Genomic DNA, 26,005 nt, shown 5'->3' on the forward strand with positions numbered 1-26,005 from the left:
GGAAAACCATCTCAAGTGAGACAGTATCAATAACATGGGTTGTAGGCACAAGCTTAACTCTGCCCTCAGAGAATGAAACACAACAGGGTTTCACACATTTGCTTATCCAGAATTGCACTGGCTTTTCTACACTTCTATACTACACTCATAAGAGGATAAATAACATTTTTTTCCCCCACTTCTGTCCACCTATCTTAACTTCTCTGCAGCAAGGTGCCAGATAGTTATAGACTCAAGACATGACTTTGTCTTTGTGAAAACACTGTGGTTCCACTGGGGAGGAACTTGCATCTCAAGCACCTGGAGGGACAGGTCCCACCAGAAGGTTCAACAGATGCATAAATAGTTGCAGAACCTAAACATATATGCTGTAATACATGCAATGAGTCCACATAATGGATAACAGAAAGGAAAACTGTACATGGAAAAAAGGACTAGCTGCATACTTCAGCCATTACAGGGCAAATAAAAACAGCTGGCTTCTACTAGCCTCCTAGTTACAACTAGCTTACAGCTTCCCTCAGGTATCCCAGAACAAAAGGAGCTCAAGAAGATATTTATGGCTACATTTCATAAGAGATATCAAGAACGAGAGGATGTCAAAAAGACAATCCAAAGAGCTGCGCGGAAAGGCTGGGTTATTGGTGCTAACACTGCTGGTTAAAGCAGATGCCCTAATAACAGGGGCTAGAAACAGCCGCCGTGCGGCATGGCAGCTATTGTGTCACGTACTTGGGAATGGTCCACTGCTGAGCCACACGCGGAAGGGTGGGGAAGGGCGGGCACGCTGTGGATCACTTCAGCACCCTGCTCTGGTAAATCTGCAACTGCCCACATGCAAAAGCCAATAGAATGGGATTATAAAGTGGTTATAACGGCTAATAATGAAGCCACATTATACGTTTAGCAAGACTCTCGCAATAATATACTTGCACACTGTTTAGGGACCTCGCTGGATCAAGCTATGACACATAATACACACAAATATCTATGCAAATTATTTTTAATCTATAGACAGATAAAAGAGACTACACAAATACAGGAAGGAGCTATAACCATACAAAAATGTAATTTTCTAATGCAAAAACATTTTAAATAACCAATTGAGGGTTGGGGGAGGGGTTGGGTGTGTGGGTTTTGTTGGTTTTGGTTTTTTTTAATAATAAACTGACACAAAGGAGAAGTAAAATTTAAAATACACCTTGCAGCATTTGCTGACCTTCCAAGCTACAGTACACCGAGCAATCCCAGGCCAATACATGTATTCAGAATTACATCAACCTTTGTCATTTACATTCTTCTTGAATTACATTGTATTAACACCTGAAGCTTATGTCACACTTCTTTTGGCAGAATCATTGTAAGTGATTGTCATGGTTCCCTGTCCAAACCTCATACTCAGTATTGAGAGCAACACTCCTGATTCCCCATCACAGGCACAAGCGTTTTAAAAGAGGACATGGGACTCTCTTGGGCTAGATACTGCATCCAGATACGTAAGAATAAACGGTGCCTTTTCTCTCAGAGACAACCTCAGATTTTGAGAGAAAACTATCAAGAAGCAATGAACAGACAAATGAAGCAGCGGCCTCAAACAGAGCTGTCCAAGCAAAGACATAATGAACAAACCAAGTGACTCTCCAGGAAGAGTGGAGCTTTTAGAGATCTTTAAAACTTCACTGTCAAAGAGTTGCTGTGACTAAAACCTTCCACTTAGTTTCAGGGGCTAAAGCTTTTGGCACTGTTGATGTTCGCCCTGTAAAGCTACATCCTCATTTACATTGGACTTTACCAAGGCTTCAGCTGAGCCCTGTAATTGTTAAACACATACAAATTAAAATTACATTAAGACACAGCTAAGTACAAATGAGGAAAGTCATACAGCTGCCAAAAATACCAGAAAAACTTTTCCCACAGGGTATTAACTCGCAATAAATCTCATTTGAATAAAAGGTCAAATTTGACAGATTGTGGGGAAAAGAAAAAAAATACCTGACACTATGTGATTTAAGGATTGATCTTCCTCCACTAAGGTCTTTTAACATCAACAAGTACAAAAGTACATCTATAATTTTCAATTAGTTATGTTCTATGAACAAAACCGGTTTCAGCAATAGACTTTTGATATAAAAAAATTGTAAATATTGCTGTTTGTATTAAAACCACTTAAATTTTATTTTTGAAATTACCTTTTAATTAGTCCTTACAATTTAATCAGGATCAAGCCAAAATGGGAAAAGAAGTAGAGTGATATTTAAAAGAAAATTTGTTCTTCCATGCTGAAAGTCCTTAGTGTGAACATAAGACAAGAACCCGAGAGAAAAAAAAAAAAGAAAGTATTAATGCATTAAATTGAGTGAAATGCTTAAGAGTGACTGGTATGCAATAGGGCAGAAAATACCACTCACTAACAACTTCCGCACTCAAGTTATTAAGCTTTATTCCTTCCCTGCCCTGCTTAAAACAAAAAAAAAAAAACAAACCACCCCACTTGACATGGGACTTGCTAAAGCTTCCCAAGTCTCATAAAATATTGGCCTGTAGTCAATACATCCTCTGATAGTAAAGCCCAATGAATTCCCCAGAGATTTGAAGTCACTAATGATGGAAAACTTTATCTGGACATCTGAACATAAACACTTGTGTATTTCCCACAATTTAAGAGTACAACATGCTAGGGAGAAGAAAAAAAATAGCGGTCCAACTTCCAAATGGGAGAGTTTATGACAGGAAAGCTATTTCGTTGCACCTCTCAGCTCTTCAGAGCAAAGTAAAACCTGGAATGCAAGGATGACAGGAGGTTCTGCGGCAAGGGCACTACAGAAGAAAACACATCTCAGAAAGCAGTCCTAGCTACCTACTGGGGACTTTGCAGAGTCAGTAACATAGCTAACCACAACGCTTTCCAAGGATATTGCGAAGACTGAAAGAAAATAGCCAAAGCAAGACGGTTTTATTCCACATAACGCCATCTCAGATTGCTCTAGCTCCTAGCTTTTACTCCAAATATGTAACGCATCTTTTAAGCTCTAAACCTAATGCTTATATTTCAAAAAAGATGTTAACAGGCAACTGATGTGAAAGTACACACAAGATGAAGAAAAGTACCCACTGTGCCAGTGAAACAACCCTCCTCTTCTGTGACAAGTTTAACTGCCAGGCACGTCACCAAACAAGGCCAGTACGAAGAACCACAGAGTGTCCCTGACTCTTTCAAACTAGCCAATACCAAAAAACAAGACACATTTGATATGCAGAAATGAAAAAGAATAGAGAGAAGAAACTATACTGCATCAAGCTATGGGCTGAAACGAAAACTTACCCTAAAAATCTAAACTTCAGCAAGGGGGTTGGAAATTAGAACCAGATCTTGCGTTTGGCTTTTCTGCCTATAATGAACCAAGCCAAAAGCCCATATCCAAACACACCTCTGCTCTAAGAGTTCGAAATCCAGACTCAAGTTTTGCAGCCTGGCTTCCTCTGTGCTCACCGCTGAATGCGTCACTGCTGCCAGAGAGTAACAGCACCTGACAAGGGAACTCACTTTCATACAGGAACGATTAAAATACATGCACAGTAATACGCCTAATTGCCCACAGTGAGCTTGAATGCAAACATGTAACAACAAAGTAACCACACATGGAAGCTCAGAACCTGGTGTGCTCCAATTCCGTGATGGCTGCACTCTGGACAAAAATTTGTACATGAAAATTGTTTTTGTAAAACCTCAATCCAGGAAACACATGCAATCTTCTCTTGCTGCACTGGTCTGTTTTGGCAAAGATATTCCCAGACCTAACAGGATTCTCCAAGCTGTTCTTAATTTCATTCACATTTATAAAATCAGCCTAGGCTTTGCAGCATCTCTGTTTCTCCTCTAATACTTAACACGTAGGCTTGCTCTACTGTACTTCCTCAAGCCAACAGTAGTAGGGGAGAATCTGTTCCTGCATGAGGCAGCCTAGAGATTGCTCTCAATGGGAGGTATTCGAGGAATTCTGTAGGTTGCTTATGCTCAGTTCAAATTCCCAGAAAGGCCGTTTCATAACACGTCCTGGGGGCAGGGGAAAGACGTTTAGTTGTATTTAAAGCCTGAATCCTCTGACAGCAGTAACACTGTGGAAATAATACAAAACTTAAACTTTCTCCTCCTTTTAAGGAAAGTATCTGCATTCCATTGCTTCAGCTATGATCTCTTGAAACAAGACCAACTACAAGCTAAACATATTAGGGTGTTGAATCTATTATGGAGAAGTTGAAAACAAAACAGGCACCTGTGGCACATACATATAGGATTTTTTTTTTTTTTTTTTAAACCAGCCACCCATAACATCTATCATAACATCACCAGAACATGAGCATTAGCTTTGCCGCTAACACTCAGAGAAACATACTGCTCTGGAGAACGCTGGAGAATATATCAACACCATCAAGCACATCAGCCTCCATTTATGCAACCTTAAAGCTCTTATGACACACTCATTATGACTTTCATTAGACTTTTCCTCATGACAGCATTGTTTTAACCAGGGTTTTTAGGACACTGACACTGTGATAATGACAAATATGTGGCCAAGATTTGCAGGATGAAGTAATAAACATTACATGCTATTAAAATGCAGTAGTTAGCTGTCAGCCAACAATTCTCCAGATCCCCTTCCCAATTCAGAACACAGTTGTCTTCAGGCTCACACAAAGGCTGCGGCAAGACAGATAATCCAAGATACTCCAAAGCACCCCCAACCATCACACTTTATTGTCAAATCCTATACTTCCCTGGGCTGTTTAACATACTTTAAGGGTAATATAACTAATATAACCTAATTTTAGCACACAAAGAAATCAATTTCTTGGCCATTCTCCTCAACTTGGAACACAGCAAGCCTGATTCATACTCCCCAGATTTGCTTCTCAGAGATAGATTCTGTTTATTTGTTCTCTTTCAGGCATGTGGAACTTCACTTACCAATGCAGGCATGGACTCTCACTGACAGCTGGGTCCTCAGAATTATACTGTGTTTCTTGCCCCTCCTAAAAAGAGAAGAGAAAAACACATATAAAAGGTGTAGGGAGGAGGTAGAGGAGTTGAGAATGAAGGAATGAAATTGAGCCTAGGAAAAAAGGGTGGGGGGTGAGGGAAGGTATTACAAGTTATGTCTTTGTTTCTCATCATCCAACTCTATTTTAATTGGCAGTAAATTAATTTTCCACAAGTCAAGTCTGTTTTGCCTATGACAGTAATTGGTAAATGATCTCCCCATCGTTATCTCAATCAACGAGTTTTTTCATCTTATTTTCCCTCCCTCTTGTTGAGGACACGGAGCAAGAGAGCGGCTGGGTGGGCATCTGGCCAAGGTCAACCCACCACAATGACTCTCTAGAAATCCATATTACAGAAGTACCAAGTGATGACTGCATGTTTTAATCTTCACAGAAATATTTTAAAGCTAGGTATAGTAAAATATGAAAAGAAAATGCAAGGTCAAACAAGAAGTTGCTTACACTTTCACAAATCTGCTCATGTACCCTAATGGGTCTTGAAAGCACAAAGATAGATCTGTTTTTCATGCAATGAGGCAAAATTGAGTCCTCCTTCACTCTGGCACTGCCTCAGTTTCATCCCGGTCTTCAATAGAATGACTTTATCTTAATTAGCTGCTACATTTCACATTTGTTTTTCAGACAAATTAGTATTAGATGCATCTTTTCAATCTGGACAAGAGCATCATTCTTGATTTCTAGGCGCTCCACCCGCAAACTGGCATCAGGACACGGCCAGCACCTTGCCTCTGCACCCAAACCTGCTCACTTGATGGAAGGCAGGAAAATAAGAAAAGCCAAATGTCTCTTCTATTTGTACAGCAGCATATTCTCTCTCTTTTCTCTGAAACTAAAGATGTAATTCCTGGACAACCAGCTCTAGGTGGCCCTGCTTGAACAGGGTGGTTGGACCAGATGACCTCCAGAGGTCCCTTCCAACTTCAACCCTTCTGCAATTCTGTGAATTTATCGTGGGAAAACATGCAAGAAGCAAAACTGTTTTTAGAACACATTCAGATGCAGTTTAGTTTGTGTCATGCAAACTCTAGACCCACTTTTATATACAAATTCAAAGCAAATTAAAAACCAGCACAACCTTCCTCAGTTATATGCATTATGATTCTGCTGAGATATTTCAGGGCCAACCCTTTCGCAGACACCCAGCAGAATTTCCCACTGGCTGTAACTTCATCAGAACAAACCCACTATTTTCCAGACAACAACAAAGGTTCTTCCCCACTTTGCTGTATTCCTGCCCACAGTTGTTTTGAGGAACAAAAATATTTTTCATTGATTTCAACAAGAAAAGAACATGTTTTATACCATCTCCCAAGAAATTTGCAGGGGAAGGCAGGTCAGTGAAGCAATGACAAACATTTTCAGAAAAATATCACTCCCAGAAGAATACAGGACAAAAAAAAACCCCAAAACAACACATTAAGCACCTGAAAAAATTGGTTAATGTGGAACTGTGTACCTGGTAATAAAGGACTCCATTCCAGTTTCAGAATGGCAACCTTTCTCTATAGGTTAAAAATAAATAAATAAAATCAAACTTTAAATGAAATTGCTCTTTGAAGGGTCTGCTTGAACAGCATTAGAATAAAGCAGGAAAAGCATGAACCTTCTCTTAATGCTGCTGCTGGTTTACAGGTCTTTTGAAGTGCCAAGCAGCAACATGCTATCTCCCACAAGAGCTGTCCGCACTTTAGATTTTAAAGTTTCCTGGAGCAATTCCAGGTTTAGGACTGACTCTCTGCCCACCTAAACTCCTCCTGCCAATTCAGCTGGACAGAGCCTTTGCCCGCGCGCATGTCCTGCAGATTGCTAACGGCTGCCCCTTCCCACAGGAGTGTCAGGACACCTCTGGAACATTTAATTTGCAAAGGACCTGAGGAATCTTTGACAGAGTAGCAAACTTAAAATACCAATACGAGCATCTCTTGTTGATATATCTCCTCACTTACACAAGAGCTGTTGTATTCTTACTAGGGTACACTGTGTTTCTTTGAAATGCAGTAAAATAAAACATTTCTAAACCACTCCCCCTCCACTAGTACTTGAGACAAAAGGAAGAAATCTCTCCTATGGAAACAAAAGAGGAACAGCTCAGGGATTAAGGTCTCCGCCTGGGACAAAGAAGGACCCATTTTCAGTTTCCCTGTTGCCGCAGCTTCCCTGCACAGTTGTGAGCAAGTAAGGTAAGGCACAACAGAGGTGCCTATGTGCCACACTGAAAGCCAGACCTCAGCTACTCTGAGGATGTGAGTTTAGTTTCTCTATGCCTTGCGTCCCCATCTACAAAACAGGGACCGTGGCAGCTGCCCATCTCCTGCTTCTGTTAGGACTCGGGTCTTGCCAAGCCCTTATAAAACATTGCTGGTACTTGAGCACCGTACAGTCCTCACAGAAGGTCTACACAAGTGATTTTAAGGGGTGTATAGATTAAAAATTAGTAGATGTGAGGGGCAAGATTAAACAGCTGTTTATTATTATGCCATTATTATTTTTCAGAAGACAACCTACAGTAAAATATTTCAAGTAGCTGCAAATGTTATCTTTCTCTCTGAATCAAACACTTGACCAGAAGATCATGTCTTCAAAAATAAGGAGATGAAATGTAGCAACAGAGATTTCTAGTTAAATTGGTCTCAAAAAGCAAAATTGCTCCCCCCCCTTGCTCCTAAAAATTGATTGCTGACTTACGGGGAGGGGTTTCAAGTAGAAGAAAGCAAAATTTATTTGCTACTGAAAGGAAAGCACGGCCATTCCAGCTGCTGCAGCCTCACAGGTGGCCTGTTGCTCTGCAGGCTGCCCACAGGCTGTGGGAGCAAACAGCTGACTTACTTGGAACCAGCTACCATTTCAGTGCAGGGGGAGCACTGAGGCACTTCTACTCAGACCTTCACTGAGCAAGGAACACCAGCAGATTCACCCTTGGTTTTGCAAGCCCTGCCAACCTGCATCACCCATGGGTATGTCTTCCACTCTATGCTCTCCATATGATTTCTCTTCTCTGACCATTGCCTTACCATATTTTTGCTCTTCGGAGACTACAGGATGGGGCAGGAAGAAGAGGGGGGCTTAAAACTTTCAGATAAGCATCAGCTAGACATCCTCTATAGCACTGGAACATCAGGAAAAACAACATAATGGTATAGAAGAGTCAGTGCATATCTGACCGTCAAAGCAAGTGCAAGGTCCTTGGGCTCCACAGCCAGGCTGACTAGGAAAGAATAAAACCATACTGCAGACTGAGCTGTGCAAAGCTGCCTGCGAAGACTTCTGTCAACAGCCATAGAACAGGAAGCAGGAGGAAAAGGATACCCATTTTCAGTTCTTGCTGTAAGGCTGACAAATAAACAAACACACAGAAGAACAACAAAAAATCTTGTATGCCATTACACAGTACCTGCATATAAGATATTTTCTGTGGGAGCACTTGGAACCTCTTTAGTTTGAGATCCATCTGCTTATTCCAAGAAAGGAGAAGAAAAATGAAAATGAGGACCAGACTACTATGGGAGAGGAGGTCCCAGGGAGGTGGGGTTGCTATCAAAAAGCAAAGACTAGAAAAAAGATCAAGAAGCCTGGAGTACTTTGAATTACAGGCACCTCTGAAAGATGCCCAGCCAAGAATCCAGTAAGCCACTAACTTGGCTGCCATTGCTCACATCAAGAAGCCTATTTCACAGGCCCTTTGGGTTATTTTTTTCAGCTTTTTTCCCCACTTGGTTTGTTTGGTTCTTTGTTTTTCTTTTGGGAGGGCAGGGGCACGAGCACCCAGGACTCTTGAGCAATTTTGTCCAAACCAATCTTACACTGCTAATCTTGCCCTTTACTATGCCCCCTGCTCTTCCCAACACCTGATCCAGTACAGAAAACTGCTTCTCTTGACCTCCCTTTCTTGATGGACTTGTTTGCCAAGCCTCACCTAAGGGCAGTCTCATCTACAAGGGCACACAACAGAGGTAAAAATGACTATGAGGTGCTGTGACCCTTCATATATGCTCCTCGTCCCTCATGTCATTGAAACGTCTGGAAACGGGAAATAATTTTGCTAAATTCTTTGGATTAGATGTTCTCTTCCACGAAACTGCCTGCAACTGATAAGCTGCAGTTGTATCCTTCCAGTTACTCGACAAGGAAAGAGCAAATTAATGCAGCGTGCAACCAACAGAACAGCTAACGGTTTCACCTGATCTCAAGGTTTCAAAGCTGTTGGAAATTTAGAGCACCCATCCTCAAAGGCAACATCTCACGTTAAGGTCCCAAGACAGCTGTGCAATTAAATTTCTCCTTCTATACACAACCTCAAATGCAGGAGTAAGCCCACTGACCTTGACAGAACTACTCATAGGCTATTCGTAACTTCAAGGCATGTTTTTTTGAGCAAGGAAAAATGACCTATTTCAAATGCAGGTAAGTGTGTAGCACCTTCATTTCCTGGTCCATAATTCGTTTTACTATTGATGCCTAAAAATTTAGTAAAGAAAAGAGAAGGAGGGTGGCACCAGTTTGCCTAATAGATACAATTTAAAAAAAAAAAGCAAAAACCCCACAACTAAGAAAAAAAAAATCCCACACCAAAAAAAACAAAACCCCAACATTACATTTGAGGCAAATTTCTTCACAATGCCAACTGAAATCCCATTCTCCAGAAACACCGACAAAGTAATTCAAAACTAAAGACGCTCAGTGAGGAAGAAGCTGATAGCAAAAGAAGAAGTAGCACAAGTCAGGAGAAGAATGTGGACACAGTGACGCAGGAAGGAGGTTCTAGGAATTAGGCTGAGCCAGAAACAAAACAGCATGAGAGAAACAAGGACAAGTCCTCCCCAGATTTAATTCCTTTCCACTGAGCAAAAGGCTCTACCTGTAGTTGGGGTGAATTTTCCAGTACAGACATTAATTTACTGGAAAATCCTAGTAAGGGACAAGGAAGTTACCTGCAGTGCAGGTCAGAGCTTTAAAACTTGCTCTCACTGCAGTTGAATAGTTTTTTCTTTTAGGATACTTTCATGATTATACCAAAACTCTTATCCATTGATTTGAAGCCAAATGTGAAGCTCAGTTTTAATATTATTCCTGTTGCTGTCTCCAATTCTTTATGTTAATGTGTAAGCTCTCCTATCCAAATGAAAGGCTCATTGAGGCTTTTAAGATAGACAAAGGAAACTTGATACTTTTTCCAGAAAGCATTACTAACCACCAGTAAATAAACAAAGGCAGGGGATAGAGAATGGAAAGAGACTGTTTGTTGTAACAATTACATATCTAAAGTAGTATAAGGCTTTTGTAAATAACATAAATACTAAAGGTAGCATTACAGATGAGATTTCAATGCCTGCACAGGGAAGGTTTATTTAAAACACTTGTTTACCTTCCACCAAGTCAGCGGCATGGTAACCTGCTAGTTTAGGGTGGCGATCACTGAATTCCCCCAGTGTGAAGTTGTATTTCCTAGTATCAGGCATGAGATTTTATATAGCTTTCACATTTCTAACTGAAAACAATTTTCTTAGATACGTTCTTGACATACCTTTCTTCATTTAACAAGAGCAGTAATACTTACACTGAGCAAGTGTGAAGGATAGGAGTTTGAGATCTTCTGGTGAGAAAAAAAAACAAACTGTTTGCATTCCTTTTTTTCCCCCCTTGCATAGGTAAAAAAGTATGAAGAAAAAGTGGCTGATGTTTTGTTTTTTCCCCTCCAAGATTTAATTCAGTAGACCAGTTAAGCCAATAATATAAAGCTCATCTCTTTCAGTTTCACAGATTATTGACTAGGAGCAGGCAGACCAATTTCCAGTTCCTGGTACCACAGAGAGAGCATTAAGGATAGAATTAGCCCTGGCACGTATTCAGGAAAGCATATAAATATATGGAATTTGGAAAAAAAAAACAACCACAACCAAACCTGATGTCCCTGTAGAGAGGTGGGGAAGGAAAATGCCCTATGTTCTGCCATCTGTACATCCATAGACAGATGGAAAAGCTGGATACTGTATCCACAACTTGACTTTCTAGGTACTGGTGTGGGATATATAGCAGAGGACGTTATTCCAAACCTTCAGTACATGTAATGGTATCCTTTAAATCCTTCCTGAGATGTGTCCGTTATGCTGAAATTCAACTATATGAACCATTGTCATCCTTGCCCTACGCCATCCATAATTCACATTTGCAACCTATCACATAACCCATCTTATTTCCAAAGCATTCAGGACTCAGCTTTAATTTGTCAATGACCTAAGCCCCAGAGATATTAGTAAGTACTTCAAACTACAAAAAAAAAACCACAAAACAACCAACCAAAAACACCCCACCAGTATATCACTTCTGGCTTCATTTCAGCAAGTATCTATAAAGAGTCAGAAGTGTATAGGGTATTTTATTGCTGCAATGACTGGAAGCTAAAAGCAACATTCATGACATTTTGGTAGGTATGTCCAGTTAATAATAAGCTTTTGCCACCCTTTTGAGCTATTTTTGACAGCAATGGAAGTGTTAGAATCCATCCCACCTCTGGAAGTCCCCTCTTTCTATTTCTGTGAAGCAGTTTTGTGGTAACAGCTTTGAAGACAAACTGCAAGACAGCGTAAGGCATCCTGAATCTAGTTTTCCATGTGTGTGCTACAGGGCTGTCCTATTACTCTTTCATAACTCACTAAAAATCTCAATTTTAAATATACAAATGAGACATTTCTGTAAGTGCTGGTTAACAGCAACCAGGTATTGCAGAATGAAGGAACAGAACTGGACTCCAGCTCACCATGAAATAAAAAAAAAAAAGGTCTCATAGCTTCAGCACACATTCTGCTATCGACAGTCACTTCTGGTTACGTTGTCAACTGGATTCGATTCCTTTAGGTGGCTTTGCCTCTTCTCTGAAGTGGCTATTCATACAGCAGAAGCCAGCTTCATGAACTACTGGCCAAATAGCATTAAAAAGCATGCCTGTGGGTAAGTTTGTCCTGATACCTGGGGAGGGGAGAGGGGGTGCCGTGGGACAGACTGGGCATTCGCATTAAAAACAAAAAAGGTTCAAAAATATACTGGGGAAAATTATTTTAAACAAACAGGCATCATTTATTAAAAACAAAATCTATGCATGTAACTAAGCCTGTATTCTACTCTTAATTAAGGCCTGTAGTATTCTTGGTATGACTTTTTTAAAAAATATATGTTCTAGTGACTGTGACTGGCTAGTATTTATAAAAAAATGCCAAGAAGTATTTAATAGAGTTAATTTAATAGCTGCAATTTAGGAGCAGTAGAGCAAGTAAATTTCACATTTTGTGCCGACATCAGAGTCTGTTGCCACCTATGTTGATATCAGAATCATTATTGCTACTAGATTAACTACTAGTCTTTGGAGATACCAAGATCCAGAATGTTTTCTATATTTGACTTCTCTAATAAGTCAATGTAAATAAACACGTGCCAACAGCTCACCAAGTGCTTGTCATCTGGAATATAAATGCTTTACTTTGCCATTGTTTATGTACTATATTACAAATAGTTTCACTCAATTATACATTTCCAAAACTTAATTTATATGACACTTTGAAAACAGTACCTAGACTGGCTGTCTTAAATAGTTATTTGTTCCAAAGTAAAGCCTAGGTTTGAGCCTAGCAATTCCTTGACCAAAAGAGAAATACTGAGACCGTTGCATTAGGGAGAAAAAACAAAGATGGGGGGGAACCCTACCAAACTCCCCAAAACCCCTCCACAGCTTTCCTCTTAATGTTTCAAGGAAACTTTAAAAGGAATTTTTATGGGAGCCTATTGTATTAGGACACAGACATCCCTCCTCCTCAGATCTATACTGAAGAGTTGCTGGTATCAAAAAAGGGATTTTTATGTAAATATCCAGTCACGATTCATTGTCATTATCAGCAAGGAAGACCACAGTCACTTCCCTGTCAAAGTTCATCTTTGTATGATAGGTGAATGTATCAATTAGCATACATTTTCTATTTCAATGTTTCCTTTCTTTCCTGATTAACCTTTCTTTCAGGACAGGCAACCATTCAGACCTCCTAATATTTTGCTAAAGGCCTAGGTATTTCAATTCAATAAATTTAGCTTCTTTTAAAACAATCTCATGCTTCTGAAAACACGTTTTTTATCATTTAAAACTGAAGTAAAAAATTACTTTTCAAGCTCTCTTAACAATTACTTAATATCTCATTAAGAGGGGATCATTAAAAGGTTGGGTATCACCCATTCTACAAGAACAGGTCGTGCTACACCCTTCTAGGCTTCTGTTTTGCTTTCTACACGATACTTTCTACAACCATGGAAAAAGCCATAGGTCTATAGCACAGCGACAGATCAACACCACAGATTTTAATAACACTCTCTAGCAACATAGTCAGCTGTCAAGCAAACTTACTATTCTTCATTATACTCGCTCAAAAAAAAAAAAATCTGTAGCACAGACACCTGAATTATAAAAAGGTAATCGCAAGCAGCAGCAAAGTCTGGTGCTGTTAGAAGCCACGATTTTAGTTCACAAACAACTTGGAGCCTTTCAATTAATGTAGATAAGAGAGTCTAAGCGCTACTCTTTGCTAGGGTCTGTACATTCTTCCATTTTTTAATTTTTTAAAGAATGCAAGAAAAGTTAGCCTCATAATGGCAAACTTGGTTCTGAATCTTCCATGAAGTGCTACACACATTCACATGGCTACACAGTAAGTAAGTTAAATCCCCCATCTCTACGATCCATAATTTCGATTATACCACTAAGCAAACCACACTGGTGTCTGGACTTTAAGTGATGCATCTTGTTGGGAGGATTTTGGTTTGTTTGGATTTTTTTTAATTAAAATAATAATAATAAACAATCATAACCTACCCTCACAGCAGTTTTAAACTAGAATATTCCCACAACCTTCATTTCACTCTGCTCCAGGCAAGGATTTCAGCCTTTAAGATTAGTGTTATCAGTCAGTTCTAGATAGGGATAATTCTTTAGGGTAACCCAGAGACCAAAAATCATTCACCCTGCAGAAACCCCTGCTAGAAAAGACAATTACACAAAATCTCTGAAAACTGGAGTAGTTTATATGTGCGTGTAGGTGTTTTGTTTTTAAACTAGAAGGTAGCACTTCCTTCAGATCCCATCCAAGCTTCTGGCAAGGCAGCCTAGATGCGAAGGAAAACAAATTCTAAAAGTTTGAATTTAAACTGGCAACAGCAGCAAAGGGATTCTAAGTTTGGAGGTCCAGAGCATGTGTCTTATCTTTCCCATAGCTCCGCTACTTCAGGCTAACAGCACAGCTTATGTCCTTCCTCCTCACATCCACTCTTCCTCATCCTGCTTCAGAGGAGCAGTGTAAAGAGCAATTAGCTCATATTTGCTGCCTGCATGTAACTTGTGAAACTCAACATAAGAACCTGTACGTTAGATAAAGGCTCGCCCTCTTCAGTTTCACCAAATTAGGGAAAATAAGGTGAAATCAGATACTGGCAAACACTATGGGCACCTTGCATTTTTATTAGTTTCAATTGTTACTACACAGGAAGGTTTCTCCCAGCCCAGCCTTCCACCCCCCCCCCCCCCCCCCCCCCCCCCCAAAATCAGTCTTTCACACTGCTATTAGGTTCAATACCAGTACTCAAAGAAAGGCCAACTCTGAACCAAGTGGTATCAGATCAACCAGGCATCAGTTCATCAGTTTACCTTGTCCCAAGCCTCTCTTGAAATAATCAGATATTTTCATCATCCCTCACGACCACTAGCAAAGCAAACACAACAGGTTACTGAATCACACTAAACTTAACACCATGGGCTTGTTGCCTGTTTATCACAAAGATGGCATAGGCTGGATGAAAACTAACCTCAACTTAGTAATTGAGTAAATCTACCAATTCATAACAAACATTGAAAATGTTTTCAGACTTGGCCAGCATATAAAGCCTGCCTAACTTGACAACTTATCCTGTAACAATTCTGCATCTACTTCTGCCTGATGTAACAACCTAACCATTATGAAAACCTACCTAACACAGATGCTGCTCTTAGTAGAAAGCTTTCGAAGCACACATGCCTAACACATGCTTCGCATTCTGTTACAGCCTCTCACAGCACTCAGGTTTCTTGGTGGACCATCAACCTTCTCCAGTAATCACATCCGTGTTTTTCAAGCAGAGTAGCTTAATGAGAACAGCATCCAACAACCACCCTTAAGCTCAAGAAGGAGCCACTGACTCCCACAAGAGGAACCTGGGCAATAAAGAGCATGCCACCAGAAGCAAATGTGTGGCAACAGACACACTCTAAAGTGCATTATTTTTGCAACTGGCTTTCACATTTTCATTTCAGCACCTATGCATTTCCATCTTCACTTGCACACACCTTTCAGGGAGTGGAAAATGCTTCTGCAACAGGGTATTGCCTCACAGTCAGTTGCTTCATAGTTTAAGGTACTCCACATCAGCAGTAGAAAACAAACTATTCCTTGTTGAATGCATAAGGGATGACATTTTTGCCAGAGTTCAAGCACTTGAATCTATCAGGTTTTCCCTGAAAAGATCTGCAAGCCAGCACACACACAACAAGGAAAGTGTTTCTTAACCTGCTATTAATCAGACAGCATAAACCCTAGGCTTTAGATTTCAAAGCCGTTAAGATACTGTTTGACTGCGTTTCAATACCATATGCTTCTCCATTCAGTTGCAGACTCAAGAGATGCACAAAAAATTGACACTTAAAAAAGTTGTATAAAAGCCAAGTCTTTTGAAAGAGAGCAAGAGCACACACGTGCATGGAGAGAAGAATTAAGAATCTCTCTGAAAGTCATCTGAAAAACTTATCCAAACAAATAACCTTTTTGAAGTTCTTCACAGATCATCATCCAATGATCCAACTGCCATGTTCAAGCTTGTGTTATTCTCATTGAATAATGGAAACAAAGGAGCTCAGGAAATAAAATTTAAAAAAAAAAAAAAAAAGGCTTTTATTGGAGTTTCACCTCCAATACACTTCAAATGGATGACAGTGCTAGTAACCCTTTCTGGTACATGACAGGCAGTTGGAGGTAAACACACACACACACACTCATCTTCAAATGAAATCAGTGGACTTTCCTTTCTTACCTCAGTTTTTCCATCTAAAAACTTCGTATGAAGTCAGAATGTGTCCACATCCTGTTCATGCGATACACTCGCAAGTCATCTAATCATTTAGCATAGTGGTTTTATTCAGAGCATTCCTGGACCATAACACATTTGCTAAAGTAACAATCATTTGACAAGAGTGGATAAAAATAAACAAACAGACAGAGGCTATTCAGATGCCTGTTCACTCTCCATTAAGAAAATAAAAAAAAAAAAAACTTGACTAGGCCAGGTAGAAATAATCCCAATGGCATATTCCCTAAGCAAAAACTGGGCAGGCAAAATCTTGCAGATTATTAGTGTAAGCAACAGTATGCAAAGGAACAAAGTATGCTGAGAGTTATACATGTTTTTCCCCGTGTGGATTACTCCAATATTATGTACTGTGTTTGCCAACATGAACTTAACAATTAACAGCCTCATTCCCTACTAAAAACTGATATACCATGCAAAAAGTTATATATGAATGCTAAGGAAAGGACAAGCACCTTGGCTGACATCATGCCATCAGCATTTCACAAAATGACAGGATAGACTTCCTGCTAAAAACAGTTATATATGGGTTGAACTTACACAAGGCTGACACACTCTTGCCTGTGTAACTGTAGTGACAAGGACTACATACAGGTTGTCACTATGAGGTGCTAGGTTTTTACATCCACCCACTATTCCCAAGCGCAACATTTACTGGGCAGAGTTTTCACCTTTCTTTTTTCCCCCCCTTTTTAAATGGAAATGAAATAGGATGGAAGGAGAAGGGGGAAGAAAATGAGAAATTCAAAAGGGTTGAGTGAAACATTCAAAGGATTCACCAAGTATGTGTTATAAGCCACATTAATTTATTACTAATGTATTCTGAGTGTATGTTAGTAAAGGTCTGGGTGGAGTCTTCTGTGTACCTCACCACAAGGCAATGATTTTTGCCAAAAGACAATGAATCACTTTCACACACTGTGAAATGCAGCAAGTTAAAATGGGGGAACATTTGTTCCATTTGTCCTTTTTAGTAGTTTCTGTGCAAGCAAGCCTCAGAAGCTAGAAAATGAGAATCCCCTCCCCACCCCTTCCCCTAACTTTCTGAATCATCATGCTGGTTATTTCTCAGTTGTTAAGGGCTCAATTTCCACACATTAAAACAATAACCACCTAACAGCCCTAAAATATTTGAGGGCTGACTGCGAAGGCAGCAGTCAGCAAGTAACCATTTTTCAAGAGCTGTCCTTATTCGTGAACAAAGCTGTGTCCCTTCCCACCCCAAAAGTTCAACCCATATATAACCGTTTTCAGCAGGACATTTTGTGAAATGCTGATGGCATGATCAGTTAAATCTCCACCTTATATTTTTGCATTAAGAAAACACAAACTTTATGAGTTGGCAAACGGTGAAGAGATTTGCATTAGAAGTGCTATTTTAACAATAATATTGCTTCTGGGTAAAACACAAAAAAGGAAGGCTTGTTTCCTCACTTCTCGTCAACTTGCATCACATTCTTCTGAAAAGATGACGCGTCACTTCACCAATGCTTTCCAATTCTTAGGTTATATATTTCCCACCACTGTCCGCAGCTCTCAAACTCTGGCTGCACATTCCTCTCAGGTGTCTTTACACTGGGTACCTTCTGGTCATGTGGTTTTGCTATCACCTGCACTTTGAAATTCACGTTACACTTGGATTTTCATTTAAAACCTCCTCGCACTTGGATCAACGAATGCCTTGGAAAAAAAAAAATCAGTACTGAGAACCTACAGGACAAAGAGGCAGGGAGGAAAGTAAAATAAATGAATGCCTCCCAGTTGGGTCATTTGATGCTTCCACCTCTTCGGGCAAATGGTTCCTCTGGTGCTCCCCAGCCACATCGTGGGACCCACAGTTTTGGTTCCAGGAGAACAAAGTGCCAGACCAACTTCATTAGAAAAATTCCACAGTCACAGAGCAGAAGCAAAAGGCACCTGCACAATCACTTCAATCTCACAAAGATCCTAACTCTTACTTATAGTATCAAAAAAAGCTCCATTTTTTTCATAATTAAAATAATCAAAAAACTGACTTAAATAGTTTGGAAAAAGTAGCCTTAATTTTTCATAAACTTTTCACTTCTTCTAGAAATCATTCTCTAATACCTTAAGAAAAAAAACAAACTATCTTTTATGATTTTCCAATGTAATTGATGATACTAAAAAGATAACTTGAAGAAGAGATTTCCCAAAGCAACACAAAACCTATTTCAAAGCGATGTCCTACTGGCTTAATTGGCCAATTACGCTCTTTCTCAGGACGTGATCAGTTTAACCAGACTCAGCAAGAACTGTTTTTAAACTGTCCTACTTTGCAGTAGGACATGTATGTATGTATGTATGTAAGTATAAGTACATAAAAATAAATTCTACTTTGCATTGATCAATATGCCTCTTTGGGTCTGTCTCTGCTTTTTGGAAGTTTTCCATCAGCATCATATTTGGCAAGGACTCCTTCGTAACTTGACATACAAGCTCTTAATTTAACACTTCACCCTCAGGCCGCTTATTTCTCCATATTAATTCCATTTAGGAAATGGTCTTTGCATTTACTGCTGGGCCATCAATGCTTTTGCTAGCAAGCACAATTACTGAGCAGTAAACGTGAAATAAATTATTATTTTGCTATACTGATGTGGTCTTCACCCTGGCAGAGGTCACTAGTTTTCATGGCTTCATTACTGGAGATTCCTGGGCTACTCACAGATTTGCAGTGGTTTAAGCTGTTAGTTCACCACTGGAGGTTAAATTGGAGACACTTATTTTTATCAGAAGCAGATTGTTACCTTAATTTAGCCAGTGGTAAAACAAACACACACCCCCCAAGCGCACAGACAGATGGATTCCCATGGGATAAACAGAGTGTGAGCTTGCCTATACAAATCTACTTTGCATTTACCACAGGGTAGGAGCACACACAGGAATAGTTGCTGTGGAACAGAAAGTGTAGCAAGTTCACAGCTTTTACTGATTACCCAGCACAAACTCACTCAGCTGCCTGCACACTCTGGGCAATTACACTGCAATTCTACATCCCTTTGCAAGCTGCACCGGCAGACAGTGGGTGCACCCGGTGATGATGGTGTTCGAGGTTCAGATTCTCAAATCGATGGTTTTACTCACAACAGGAATCGAGTTTGGAGCAGTCCTGCAGCACTTTCTGGCAGTCCTACCCTGAAGCCCCACATATGATCTGTTTATGGAGAGAGGAAGGGATTTCCTCCTCGCAAATTGGAACAGAAACATTTCCAAGCCTCAAGAGCTGCTCACTTAGCTTATAACCTCGTCATCGATGAGGAGGGCAGACTGCAAACACAGATATTAAGGAGCTTCAACATTAATAAAATTGTTTTAAAATAAAACATCTGGCATCAGCTGTTTCTACAAGCTGTTTTTATTTAAGTTTCCACCCTAAAATATTGGACTTCTCAGCTATTTTCACATGTAAACCTGAATGCCAAATTAGACTATCTTTAAAAAAGGTAGTCCTAGGAAAACCTGTAAGAATTATTCACGCACTTTTTGGTTTGGCACTGTATTTGGTATGTAATGGGCTGGGAGAGAGCTAAGCACAACAGTATTTTTGCAATACATTTTTGCAATGGAAATAATTTTTGAAGAAAAGCACTCTTATTGCATTCATTTGCCAGCAGTAATCACTAAAATTCAAAAATAGCAAATCTTCAACTATTTCCACAGATACCTTGGTACAGATGTAGATTTTTCCCCTCGACAACAGAGAGCTGAGTAAACTCTGGGGCAAAGTGGGGGAGAAGGAAACACAGCTGTTTCAGTATTGACAACCACAAGCTATAAAATCATGGGTCAAGCTCTCAAAAAACACCCAACAGAAAAACACCCTCACCAAAAAAAAAACCCCATAAGACAAAACCAAACCACAGAACATTTTAGTGCTTGGGGTTTGAGATGCTGTCCCACACCCCAAAAGCCTGAGTGAGCTTTTGACACTACTCCCAGATGCATGGGGTAAGATAACCGGGTCCCTTGGCATTTCACAAACATCAGCTCCGAGAGCTGCCCATGACCTGCCCCACTCAGGTCTGCTGATCCCAGGCTCCTGCTCTCCCAAAACCGCTCAGAGGGGGAAGAGCTCATGAAGCAATGACCTGCCTCCTCTTCCAAGCTGAGGAACGTGCCACTATGGATGTTGGCTCCTTCTCAGCTGGAAGAAGCACAGCACAGCTCAGAAGACTGGGAGTGCTGGGAGAAGAGCAAAACCAACTCTGCTTCCCTTTGAAGGACACATCAGCACACCACTGAAACTAAGATTACACAGTCCCTCAGAACTTTTTTCTAAGTCACTTGCCTGCAGGTTCTCTGTCTCAACAGGAAGGAAGTTGTAAGGTGCACTGACTGCACCCCTGCTTGATGTCCACAGGCTTCAACTACAGACCACAGATACTTGCGATTGCTATAATTTCTGTGCTTACTGCTGCTCTCCAGCTCCCTCCTGGCCAGCCCACCAAATTGGGTAACCACAGGTTCTTTCCACAAGCCCAGACAAACCTTGCATTTTGTGTCTTCTGGTGTGAGCAAAGTGGCTTGTAGTATCTTACCTAGATATATGCAGAAGATATTTACTTCCACACCATCAAGCCAGCTTTAAAGATGAAAAAACAAGCCTTGGTCTCAGTAAAATTTATTCAAGTTCGCTATTATTTATTCAGATGCTTGTTTTCTAAATACCTTTTACATTCATACAACAGTATTCATTCTTTAACTACAAAAGTAGTAGCATTTTACTACTAGTAGAAAAGCTTAATTTGACAACCATCATCTTCACAAGATATCTTGTCAAGAAGATCCACTGACAAGAAATCCTTATCTCATAACTGGTCAATAATTTGTGTGGTGGAACATTAAAGTGTTAATTGCCTCCATCCTACTTCAACGGCACACCCTTCAAAGTCACATGTCTCATTTGTCAGGCTCTATAAACACATGCACATTTGCTTAATTATTCTTGACTACATGCTCTGGAAGCATGAATGCTCAAAGATGCCTTGCCTATTGTTCTGAGGCAGGGAAAGCGTATGGGACCTGTCATTTTATTTCATTTTGCTGTCAAAGAATATTGCAAGATAACTATGAAAATTAATTTCTACAGTTCCACCTAAAGATTAATTTCAACATTCTAATGATTTTTTTCTTTTATAAACAGACATTTTATTAGGATCAAAAATAAAATAAGTTAAAAAGCTGCATAAAGTTTTGAAAACATGGGTAGTAATAGCTATTGTCCTCAAACTTTGGGAGGGAGGGAATTAAAAAAGCACCAGCTTAGGCTTCCAGAAAAGCAATTTATTTCATTAGAAATGTGAAAACTTAATCTTTATGGCCATTTATTTTGCAACAGTTAAGTTTTAGCTAATCATTCACTTCAAAACGTGGTTCAACATCTTAATCTGATACATTATAGACTGGAATACTGCTACCCTGTAGAAAGTCTTATACCTTCCAAAATTTACCATAGCCTCTCAGCTATACGACAGCCTGAATACATCTAGACTCTAATGAAAGAGCATGAGAGATGGCAGAAGGGTCCCACTTCGGGAAATCCTTGAACACACCAGGCTATTCAAGGTCTAAGAGAGCTGAGATTAAAAGCAGCGTCATTTGAGTCACTCTGCGGCTCAGCCCCGTGCAACATCATGTTCCTCTACAGTTCTGAGCCTTTCTGGTCCTTGTACCTGGATACGTACAGATGATGATACACGACATATAAAGAGCACCTTAAGCAAAACACAAGAAAGGCCTCCACACCTCACCTGCTCTAAGTGTGCACTGACTTCCTAAACTAATTCAGTCTTCTTGATAGAAAGAAGCTTGTCTTGACTGGGGTTTTTTGTTTGTTTGTTTGGGTTTTGTTGGAGTTTTGGGGGGTTTTGGTTGGTGGTTGTTTTTTTTTTTCCTCTTTGTTGCATGTTTTTATTGTGACCATCCATTACATTTTTCAGATTCAGCATTTGGTCAGAGTAATAACTAAATATCACAGAAATCAAAATATTCAGATAAATGAATGCATTTTTCAAAACACAAGTAAATCATTGCAATGAGCAGTCACAGTCTCTACTGTTTGCAGCAACACCATGACAATCTCCCACAGGCACCTCCCTTATTTTCCTTGCTGTTTGAACTGAGAAACATTATGGATACGACATCAAGACAAAACATGGAGAGAAAGGTGTCATAAGTTGAGAGCATCTTCCAACAGTGAACTAATACAAATACACTCTGTCCAAACTAATACAAAATCAGCATAGGATCTGCTAGTTTGCAGTACCGCTTCAAGAAGTGAGCCACATCATTTTTACTAGACAAAACCCAAGTTAACCTTCAAATGCATCCCCACCTTCCTCACGTAAAAAAGTGACAAAAAGTTTTCATTCTCACAATTGTGCTAATCACAAAGTCTAAGCCGGCAAAAAATACAGTACATAAGCAGGAAAAGAATATTAAAGATCCCTGCCTGACTCCATTGCTTTTGACAGATTCTGAATTGAGCCCAGAATGAACAGCAGCATCAAGAGGGAAAACGTCTGGCATCCAACTTAAAGGGGACTCACCCAGCAAAAATGGCTTGGGACAGGGTGTCTAGAAGGAATGCAAAAACATCAGCGCCAAAGTGATTTGTCAGAAGTAGTTTAAAACAATTTATCTGCTGAACAGAACTCTTGAAAACATATTAGTCGAAAAAATCTCCATTGCTCGCAGCGTGCTGTCTGAGGAAGCTTTTGTGTTCTGCAGTTTAGGACTGTGTTACCTTGTGGGCTACCATTAGGGCCTGTTAAGACATGCCCATAAAAAGAACTTGGGCAATTATATGGTAATTTAAATACATAAACTTCTTGACAATTCTTGCTCGCTCTATAAAGTCACAAGCAAAGAAAAGAAAAGAGCATTACCTGTCACGGGCACCTTAACAAAACAGCCAGCCCACCTGAACTACCTCCACATTACTTCCTCACACAATTAAGCATCCACAAAGTAACTTGTGCTGGGAGCAAGAAACAAAAAAAACCACCAAACCACAAGCAGCAAACAAGCCATGAATACATGCCAGACTTGAAAAGAAAGGCAGTTTTCCTACGTGCTTATTGACCCATTTCCTGGTCGCGACACCTTCTGCAGGGCCAGCCGCATTGCTTGGCCAGTTGTTCATCCTGACCGTCCCAATAAAAAAACCCATATAAAAACAATCCGATTCACCTGAATCCCACAGCTATTCCCAAAGGTGCAAATGGCAGCAGTGAGAGTTGTGGACACAGGAAAACAGTGCCGTCCACGTTTTGCTCAGAGTTAGCCCTACAGGCTAAGAGGGCACGTGTGTTGGGTTTTCTTCCCTAAACAGAAGTTTAGATTCTGCTGGAGTGGATAGCAACTACCAAAAGCCTCTTTTCATTATATTCAGTAACAGAAGAGGATTCATTTGAAATTGTGTATGAGTGCATGTGTTTCTTATGCCTGTTATTTACAGACACACATCATAAACCTCCAACCTAACTGCCACCATCCTCCTCTTCTCTCGTAGAAAAATCCTTCTTATTTTTCACTATGCTTATCCAATCCTTCCAAGAGAAAACAGATACCTGCACAGCCTCTCACGCCAATAAAAATATGTAAGATTGTGTTTCTTGCATGTTTTATTTATTTATGCCTGCTTTCAGCAGTGTGTTTTAAAAAAAAAAATCTTTACAGTTTTGCCCAGGCAAAGAGGAACATTTAGCAAAAAGACACTGAAAACAGACGGACTGCAGGACATTCTGGTCACTCTTAATAGGAGTTTCCACAGCTTAGGGTCTAAAATTTTACAAATGCCATGAATACCCAGCTACTAAATCCTTCAGAGTTCAGCAAGCTTCAGTGACCCTGATGAGCACAGCAGCCTGGGCATGGCAGAGAGGCAGGTCCTGAGGAGCCTAATCTCAGAAAATTAAAAGCTTTGAAGATTAAGAGCAGGACCTTGAAATGACCCAGAGAGAAAGAGAGAGACTAAGCGGTTTCTGCGGCCAGTCCTTCCCAGACAGTGGGCTGCTAAGCCTCCAATGCCTGCAGCTCCAGCTCGGGAGCACTCCAGCTCAGCACCTTGGTCTCTGCAGGGGCAAAAGATGAGAGCTGCAAAGCCCAAAACCAGAGTTTAGTTTGCTAGAAACCTGGGATGGAGGGAAACATTCCTGATTGCATTTGCTACCCTATATCTAGAATATTCCTTTTTTCTGGATAACATCACTCAAGTTGCATTTACTCTGAAGTGACAATGTTACTAAGTCATACAGGGAAGCCATCCCACAGATTCCTAAACTTCTGGTTGCTCTTGTTTATCTTCCTTTTACTCTCTCTTGAAACATGGACAAAAACAGGGTGCAGAAATCCAGCAGAAGCCTCATTAGTACTGAAGATACCAAGTTCATTGCATTTCACTGGCTAAATTCCTACTTTATTCCCTAGGATGCCCCTTACCTTTTTCACAGCACCATAATCACTGACTTGCTTTCAGCTCACCATTCCCAAAAACACCAGATCCTTTCCTGCCAAGTTGCTGACAAGTCAGGTGTTCCCCCTTCTTCATTTTCTGCCTGGCCAGTACCTTCTTGTCTTCTAGCCAGTTACTCCTAAATGCAAGGTTTTGTACTTCACTGAGCTGCATCCCACAGCAGCAGAGAAAAATGCTAGCATTTCAGGGCTCCAACCTGCAAGTTATTGGGTGTATGTGTGGAGGGGAAATGGAACCAAAAACCCTCAACCTCACAACAATCAAGTTAAAGCACAACCCCCGTGTCCTTAGGCAGCACTGCGGGTTAAGCACAAGCTAGGAGTATCCAAGGGAAGCATACCTCTTGTACCTACAGGCACCTCAGAAGAGGTGCTGAGGGGAACATCCCCTTAGGCAAACGTCCCCTCTTCCCTCTGCAGCAGGGCACGTGTCTTTTTGTGCTCATCTGTGGTTCACTCACTGATTTACTCCCCAACACACCCCTCATTCTTCCTTCCCTCCATTCTCACCACTTCAGCCTTTTACAACTACCACTGCCTGCGTAATTTATCATAAAGGTAAGAAAGCAGGGTCTGAATGGGATTGTACTGGGAAGACATCAAAGAAAGATGGGTCGCAACAGCTACAATGGCAGCACCTAAGAGCTGGTCCTGGTGTTCCACCTAAGGCAGGCAGCTGAAACATGAAAACACGGCACTTCCTATTGACCCACAATTACCAGAGGGATAACTGCAGAGAGCAGGGCAAAGACCAGTGACGGTGAGGGCTACATACATGACAACAACAGACATGAAAGTTTCTCTCTTTCATTTCACAAAACCCATTTCAAAAGATAATTACAATAATAATTTGTAGCCCAAGCTTTTGTAATACACCTTAATACACCCAGTTTCATACCTCCCTATCCATCTTTGCAGAGGAATGAAGGACCTCCCAGCAGACTTTACACTACCTGGCAGGACAAGCCATTGGAAGAAGCAATTACTCAACTGACAATAAGTGGTTGCGCAATTAAGAGGAAGCCTGCACGCACACATGCAAAGTACACAAAAACATAACCTGATTTTTCAGCTCAAAACAACACAGTAGACATGCAATTCCAAGCAGCCTAGTTAGTTCCACATGTTTTGGTCTTTTTCCTAGGATAGCCACCACAGAGAAAATTAGAATCATGTTTCAGGAACAAGTCATATCATTGATTTTATGTGCCCAAAGGAAGCAGACATTAAAACAAGGTGGAAAGTAGCTTGCCATTTCAAGTGTAAAGTCTGGCAGGAAAAGCACCAACCAGTCGCCGGCTTA

General features: G+C 40.4%; 1 protein-coding gene across 1 annotated transcript in view; it reads right to left on the reverse strand.

Moving 5' to 3' along the window:
* FHOD3 (formin homology 2 domain containing 3) overlaps window positions 1–26,005 on the reverse strand; it is a 377,261-nt gene that overhangs the window by 349,523 nt on the left and 1,733 nt on the right. The window contains exon 3 of the mRNA XM_009330482.1: window positions 4,967–5,031. Coding sequence (XP_009328757.1) covers window positions 4,967–5,031 — 65 coding nt within the window. The remainder of the gene's footprint in view (window positions 1–4,966; window positions 5,032–26,005) is intronic.

This window comes from Pygoscelis adeliae, unplaced genomic scaffold (genome assembly GCF_000699105.1).
Source record: "Pygoscelis adeliae isolate BGI_AS28 unplaced genomic scaffold, ASM69910v1 Scaffold78, whole genome shotgun sequence".
In the NCBI taxonomy this organism is placed as follows: Eukaryota; Metazoa; Chordata; class Aves; order Sphenisciformes; family Spheniscidae; genus Pygoscelis; species Pygoscelis adeliae.